At 61.4% G+C, this 7,963-nt stretch overlaps 1 protein-coding gene across 1 annotated transcript; it reads right to left on the bottom strand.

Moving 5' to 3' along the window:
• Window positions 1-6,981: 6,981 nt before the first annotated feature.
• ASCL2 (achaete-scute family bHLH transcription factor 2) lies at window positions 6,982-7,551 on the bottom strand. The gene has a single exon (XM_063095195.1). The coding sequence runs from the start codon at window positions 7,549-7,551 to the stop codon at window positions 6,982-6,984; it is 570 nt and encodes a 189-aa protein (XP_062951265.1).
• Between the last annotated feature and the right edge of the window lie 412 nt (window positions 7,552-7,963).

The following is a 7,963-nucleotide window of genomic DNA, read 5'->3' as shown; positions in this document are numbered from 1 at the left end:
TGTTGGGTCTGGGGGGCACGGGGAAGGGCCCAGAAGGCCTTACTTGCAAGGGGAGTCAGGCGGGACCTGGGATGTGTGAAAGACAAGCACAGAACGGCTCAGAACCCCCCGCCATGGCGTGCCACGACGGCCATTGTCTGAGGGGAGCTAGGGCCCCTTCTCAGTCCCCTGCAACCACACCCCCGCCAGTCCACAAAAGGCATTCAAATGAGAGACAAATACTTGAGGCCCGATAAAGCCCAGCCCCACCTCCCTGGCCCAGCCCAGGTTGCTCCCAGGCCCTCATTTGGGTATTAATTGGATTTCGTTTAGAGATTTGCATGCTTATCAATGCGGGCAGTGGCCAGCCATAGGGGGCCGGGCCAGCCTGGACAGAGCCCCAGGACTCATAGGCAAATGCCAGGTGGAGGGGGTGGGGGCAGAGGACTCAGAAGCCCGGGTGGCTGCCAGCACCTCCTGAAGAATTATCAGGACAGCACAACCTGGGCTGGGCCGGCTGCCACCGGCTGGTCTGGGACATGCCTTGGACAGGGGGATGCGCTACTCCTCACCCAGGACAAGGACACTGGGCCGTGACCCAGACCCCACACAGACTTAGGTGGGACAAGCAAGGACAAAAAAGTGGGTCTGCACACAGACTCTGAGGCAAGTCCCCCTTACACAGGCTCTAACACACTCCAAGGGGCCCGCTGTCCCTCCTCAGTCTATCAGGCCCTGGAGGTCCCGTCACATGATATCACAGGTAGGCAGGTGCACAGGGACCCTCCCAGCCATGCAGCCTCTGGGGAGGGCCTCTCCAGTAGAGTCTGTCCCGTGCCCCTGGGCACCCCCCAACGTGTGGCTGGAACCTGGGCAGGCTCTAGGAATGTTTGCCCAAGAAGTCCTCTGGTCCTCGCTCCCGGCATCCCAGGGCATCCCAATTACAGGAGAGATGTCTGGTCCAAGTCCACAAGGGGACGCAGGCCTTTCTGTCCTCAGCCCTGTCCACTGTCCCAAGTGGTGTGGGGCCTCTGGCTGAGCTGGTGGCCCTCTCCAAGAGGGGCCCAGAGAGGGCAATGCTTAACCCAAGAGGATGAGGCTGTAACAGTGGAGAGGGCAGGAGACAGAAGTGGCCCCCTGGGCCTGGAATTTCTAGAAAGACCCTTGATTCTGCCTGTTGCAGGTTGAATTGTGTCCCCTCAAGTTCATATGCTGAAGTCCTAACCCCCCGTACCTCAGCACATGACTGTATCTGGGGATGGAATGAGGTCAGTAGGGTGGCCCTAATCCAATCTGACTGGTGTCCTTGTAAGAAGAGGAGATCAGGACACAGACACACACAGGGACGACCACGTGAGGACACAGAGAAGACGCCATCTGCAAGCCAAGGAGAGAGGCCTCGGCAGGAACCACCCCACAGTGTCTGCCTCGGGCTCATGGCCTCGGAGGGTGAGGGGTAAGCTTTAGTGTAAGCCCTGTCTGGGTCCTCTGTGAGGGCAGCTGAGCGACTCATGCTGCCTCTCCCGCTGGCAGGACCCCTGGGTCCTCACCTGCTTTGCTGCAAGCCTAACCTCCGGGCAATAATTAACTCTAGGGCCTGCTTTCCTGATCCTGTCATCTATGGAGGCACCCACACTGCCACCCTGACCTTCTCGCAGGGCAGTGGGCCTGGGGCCTAGTGGGCGTGGCTCAACCTGTGCCCGGTGTGCAGCACATCTCCCTGAGCTGACCTGTGACCTTGGGCAGGGATGCTCTGGGGCAGCAGACAGGTGACCCCTGCAGGGGCCCCTCCCGCCTCTGGGCTGGGCCTCCTCCCCAGTGGGACACCTGCAAAGCTGGCACCTCAAAGCCCTGGCCACAATGGCCTACTTCAGTACGCAAGGGGGGGCTGGGGTCCCACCCACCCACCGCTGAGGGCAAAGCCCGAGGGGTGCTGGGGAGTTTCCTGTGGTAGTCAAGGCCTCTGGCTGATTGATGCACCCCATTAATCACTGCCAGCAGCTGGGGAGGGGGTGGGTGGAGGGGCAGAGGGTCAGGAGCCCATGGGGCAGGAGCCGCACCTGCGGGCAGCCAGCCCTCCGACCCCTCTCTCCCCACTCCTCTCCTCCAGGCCTGCCAAGGAAATGCCTGCAGAGGGTGCAGAGCCTGAGCTGGTCAGGAGCAGACATCCCGCTCCCCTCTCAGTGCCTGGCTGACAAGACCCTCCCATGCAACCTTCTCAGCAGAAAGCAGCAATAACGGTGCCCCCTCCCGTGGGCCCAAGGGAGGTGTCAGTGTGAGGGGGCTTTAGGCTCCCCTCTGGGCTCCTGTGGGCCTCAGGAAGGTCACTGAGCCTCGCAGGGCCTGGAAGTTGGGACGAGACCCCACAAAGGGGCTGGGGAATGAGCAGCCATCGGAGCGCATGTGTTCTGTGCCTTATGGAGCGTCTCATGCTTTTGAACATGTGCTCTGTGGGTGCAGGTCGGAGGGCACTGGAGCATGCGGTAAGCACAGGCGCCATGTGCATGTCCACTCTTCCTGGTTGCCCATTCCTGTAGCAAGTTCAGGATGCCCACAAAAAAAGTGCCGGGGTCCACGACATGTGGCAGTTCCATGGGACTCCATGCCAGTTCAAGCTCAGCAGTTACGCCTGCAGCCATGCAGGCCAGGTACTGACACCCCAGTGGCCACTCTTCCCACTGAAACCAAAACCTGCTTCAGAAGCAGGACAAAGACAATGGCCTTCTAGCAAACATGAAGGACTGAAGAGGCTGTCTGGCCCCTCTTACTCAGGCAACCTCCCTGTGTCCGCCAGCCATGTGTGCTGAAAATTGTGACGCAGAGCAAGGGAGAGATGGGTCACCCCCGGCCCCTCCCTTCCTCCTTACCTGTCCATGAGCCGGAGCAGAGAGGGTTAGGAGAATGTGTGTGCATCAAGGAGTGGGATAAAAACCCCTGAGCTCCTCTGTGCAGCGTTCCCATGTTCTGCTAACAGTAAGATACACGTGTGCGAGTCACAAATACAAACTGTCATTTCAGAGATTCTGCATATTAGGTAAATGCTCCTATATTTGCATTTAAAACAGGCATTTCTCAATATAAAGACTGGATGGCAAAACCCATGCTAACAATTTAAATTAATTTTTCTTTAATTATTAGAGCAGCATTTAATAGTGAGTATAAAACACCCTAAGTCAAGAGATTGACCGTGGAAGAAAGGAAAAAAAGCTTTACACTTCAGCACCTTTAATGTCATGTCACAATCACCCTCAGCTTAGGGTAGGCTTCTAACCTCCAGGCTGGGCCAAAGCCGGGACCATGGGCTCATAGCAGAGCCCTGCTGCCCCCACAGCAGAGTCTCAGACAGTCTGGGCACCTGCGCCAGGGAGCTCAGTCCAGGCTCACAGATCCAGAATGCCAAATTGCCAAGGGTGTCCTCCTCGGAAGAGCCTCCAGGCTGAACACCCGTCCTGGAAGTAAATAGTGCAAGGAGCTAGGATGAGACCGTCCAGGGTTTGAATCCCAGTTCCCACCATTTTCAAGCTTTATGACTCAAGCACTTCGTCTTTAGTGACTGGCACTTGTAAGTGACAGCTGGGATGAGGGGGCTTTATAACTAGGGAGAGCAGGTGGGCTAGCGTGCCCAGGTAACTTACCTATTGTCCTGGCTGTTGAACAGCAGTCCCTTCCACTCTCAAAAACATCCCTGTTTGGACAGTGAGTTACGTGGTCACCTCCCATCCATCCCTAGTGTCTCCTGGCAGGAGCAGCCATAGGGATATGGCACTGCCAAACCCAAACCCAATTGCAGGTCCGCTTCTGACCCTTCCTCCAAATTCTACAGGAAACACAGGGAGAGACACTTGATAAATCACACCCACAACGGTGTCATCAGCAATATCCAGAACACGGGAGCTCTACAAAACAAACCCCGTTTTTTTCAACAAAGAAACGGGGGGAAAATTGCTTACAAGGTGCTTAAGAGACCCAGTAAGCAAATTTGATGTGTGGACCTGGGCTGGATCGCGATTCCATCAGGACTGCACACATTGAGACAGTCAGGGGACTGTGCCATTGGCTGGGTATGTGATGACAGGAAACACCTGTTGTTCATTTGGGGGTGTCGATGATGGTAGTGGGGTTTCCACTAGAGGCACACCCAGAGAACCTGAGAGTGAAACCTTACAGACTCTGGGATTTGCTTCCAGGCCCTATGGTGGCCAAGTCGGGGGTTGCAGGCCGAGTGGCCAGTATGAACCATTGCTGAAACTGGTGCTGGGGGCTTATTAGAGGCTTCCCTCGCTGGCTCTCCCGGCATCCAGTGCGCCGCCCCCCCCCCATTGGCCAGACTGTACAACTGACTCCTCAAGGACGCCGCTTGTCAGATCCTGCATCCCCGGTAGGACACAGTGCCCTGAGGACAGGGTTTCTGCTCAGCACACGGTTGCATCCCAAGCTCCTGGTGCAGAGAAGGTGCTCGATAGAGATTTCTGAGCTTTTATGTGTGTTTGAAATTTTCCGTAATAAGATATGGGAAAACAAAGAGGGGTACTTCTCATACTTGGCAGAGTTTCGCCAACGGCCTGCTGGCCGCAGCTCCTGTGCATGGGAGGATGGTCCCTCCCTCTGCCACCTTCTTCCAGGCCTTCCTGCCCCCACCCCCACCAGCCCTCACCACCTGCTGTCCTGAGGTCGAGGTGATGCCCCTGATCCGGCTGTGGGCTGCTGGGAGGAGGGAGTGGGGTGGCCCTCATGGGTGGCCATGACAACATGGTCCCTTCAGTCTCTCGGATAGCCCCATGCTGCAGCTGGTCTGCTGACCAACAAACCCTTGACCCAGCTCCAGACTTGGCTTTGACCCTAGTCCCTGATGTCCTGCCCCAGGCTGAGGCTATGGCTGGCTGCGCAGGACCTCTGAGGACTCCTGCTCCTCAGGTAGAGGTGGGGGGCGTCCTGCAGGCCCTGCTTTCTGAAAAGGTGCACCCCAAGAGCCCGAGTATCCTGTCACCATGGTTATGCAGGAGACACCTGCTCTGCGACAACATCAGCCGCTCCCACCTCCCAAGGCTCCGATGGCTTTGGCCCAGTCATTCCCTCCTGAAGGAAGGGGTGCCTCCAGCACCCTAAAACAACCTGGGGGATCCCCGACAGCCCCTCCCCCACCCCTGCAATAAAAGGGAGCTTTGAGCACAGGGACTTCAAAGCTGCCGAGGCACAGGGTCAAAGGTGGAGCTGTGTAGTATCTGGGAGCTGTCTCTCTGGGCTGGGGGGGCCCTGCAGGGGTGGGGTGGCGTGGGGATTCCTCAGAAAGCTTCCTGGCCTGCCTCATTCCTTTCAAGGGTGGCTCTCACAGGCAGAGAAACCTGTGGTGGGCAGGGGGCAAATTACATGCAGGCTGAGGGGCTACAAACTCACCAGCAGGGTCCTCTCAACCCTCCCGCCAACCCTGGAAGGTGGGCCTGGGGTCAGCACCATTTGCTGGGTAAGCCCCCTGTGCAGGGTCACCCAGCTAGTAATTGCCAGTCCAGATCTGAACCCAGCAGCCTGGGCCCAAGCCCACACCCTTAGCCCTGAGATGGGGAGTGGGCTGGCACTCACTGGCCAGACCGCCTCTGCCCGGCCAAATACCGGGCACCTGCCCCCTCCACCTACTGCCAGTCAGCGGCATCCGGCCTTCAGTTTCCCAGCCTCAAAGTAGCCCTGTCTGGACCACCCACCAGCCCACTGCCACCTCCCGGGGGTGGGGAACTAACGTCACAAGGTGCCCTTGAATTGCTTCGGTATCTGTCAGTGGGGCCTGGCCGTACTCTGGTTCTCACGCTTCTCAACCCACCCTACAGAGGACGCCACAGGGTCCGGGGAAAAGTGACCACGGGAGAGTCTGGCTGTGACTTCCTACCCATGCCTGACCCTCACCTGGGAAATGAGGGACAGGACCACACAGAGGGCACTACCAAACGCCACTGATAAATAGAATTGATTTATTTATAAAATTCACCTTCCCTAAAATAGGTGCCCCCCCCCGCCCCCCAGATCTCTCCCCAGCTGAGAGACACTGCCCCAGCCCCCACCTCAGGGGATGCTCCTGTCCAGACCGTGTCCAGGTTGGAAAATTCCCGGTAGTAGAGGGGGAGGGGGTTACAGGCCATCTCCAATGTGCTCCAGGTCTAAGGATTTTCTGCACAAAAATAAGTCTTCGCATTGCCAGCGTTGCCCCTCCGGCAGCTCAAGTTAATGTGTAAAAAATAGTTTCTCCACGTCCTTGTAAAATTCTCTCCCTCCAGAAAAGTCTCGAAACCTCGGGTACCCAGTCCCATCGCAGGAGAAAACCTGCCAGCCCCAGGGACGCCAGGCCGGGACCGTTTCCACGATGGCACTCGGTCGGGCTGGACGGGACGAGGCTCGGAGGGGACGCGGCGCAGGCGGGCCCCCTGGCTGGCTCCCGACGACGCGCGCTCGGCGTCCCGGCGTCCCGGGCTGCGGCTGCGGGGAAGGGCAGGCACGTTACCGCGGGCGCCAGCCCCGCCGGGCCCCTCCCCCCCGTCCCGCAGGCGACGTGGGCAGTTTCGCTGGCTTCGCAGGCTCCCGAGTCTGAATCCGTGGGTGCCTCGACTCGGCCTGAGGCCCGGGGCGGGGCGCGCGCTGCCAGCCGGGTGAGTCAGGGCTCCCCGCGCCCGCCGACTCATTTCTACCGCCCGGCCCGGCGCGCGGTTTGCAATGCAAAGTCGCCGCCTCCAGCACCCGGCTCCGCCCGGGGTGCGCCAGCCTCCGGCCCCGGCGGCCGCGCCCCTCCCCCGCGGGCGGCGGAGCGGGAGAGGAAGTTTTGCAATCCCGGGCGCACCACGCCGGTCTTGCACGGGCTCGAGAAAGTGGAGAAAGGAGGAGAGAGCGAAATCGAAGCCCTCGGCGAGGCCTGGGGCCGGCCTCCGTGGCTCCCGGGGGTCGCGACGCGCCTGGCCTGCACGCCCCGCCGCCCCCTGCGCCCCGCCGCCGCCTGGCTGTTACCTCGTGGGGCGACGGTGCTCAGCAGCCCCCTAACCAGCTGGAGAATTCGAGCAGCTCGCGCTCGGCGGGGCTCAGCGCGCCCTCGCCGCCGCTGTCGTCCGACGAGTAGGCGGAGCGCGGGGAGCCGGGCTCCGAGCTGCCCCCACGGCCCGGGGACGACGAGGCGCAGGAGGACGAGGCGGCGGCCGGGCGCGTCCGAGGCGGCCCGCGGGGCGCGGAGGGCCGCGCGGCGGGCGCCAACAGCCCCCCGGCCAGCGCGGCGCGCACCGCGTCGTGCTCAGCCAGCAGGCTCTGCAGCGCGCGGATGTACTCCACGGCCGAGCGCAGCGTTTCCACCTTGCTCAGCTTCTTGCTGGCGCCTCCGTGCGGCACGTGCTGCCGCAGCGCCTGGAAGCCCAAGTTCACCAGCTTCACGCGGTTGCGCTCGCGCTCGTTGCGCCGCGCTACGGCCGCCGCGCCGCCCCCGGCTTCCGCGCCGCCCGGCCGCCGGCGCCGGCTGCAGCGCAGCAGCTCCGGGGACGCGGGCGTGCGCCCGACGGCGCAGTCGCCAGGCGCGGGGGGCGCGGGCCGGGGCAGAGCGCCGTCCATCGCGCCCATAGCCACCCGCCCAGCGCCTGCTCGGAGTCCCGGCGCGCCGCAGGAAGGTGCAGGCAAAGGAACTGACGGCGTGGGGGACAGGAGGTGGCGCTTCCAAAGGGGCCTCCTGCACTACACCGCCGAGCGACACCCCGGGGCGCGAGTCCCAGGAGGCCGAGAGATGGCGGGCCGTGCGCGCCGGGGAGTGTGGGGCGCTCGTGTCCCGCGCGTGCGGCCTGACGCTCCCCGTGTCTGCCCCGGCGCGCTGCAGGCGGCTGGTTTTTAAATGTATAGATAACCCTCCTCCGCACCGCCGCCGCCTCCTTTCTCACGCCCTCCTTCCTTCGCCTCGCCCTCCCGCCACGCTTCGCCCTCCCCCTCGCGCACACATGCCGCAAAGCCCAAACCGTGCGCACAACACACC

Source organism: Cynocephalus volans, chromosome 4 (assembly GCF_027409185.1).
Source record: "Cynocephalus volans isolate mCynVol1 chromosome 4, mCynVol1.pri, whole genome shotgun sequence".
NCBI lineage: Eukaryota > Metazoa > Chordata > Mammalia > Dermoptera > Cynocephalidae > Cynocephalus > Cynocephalus volans.
This window is presented reverse-complemented; position numbering and strand designations above follow the sequence as displayed.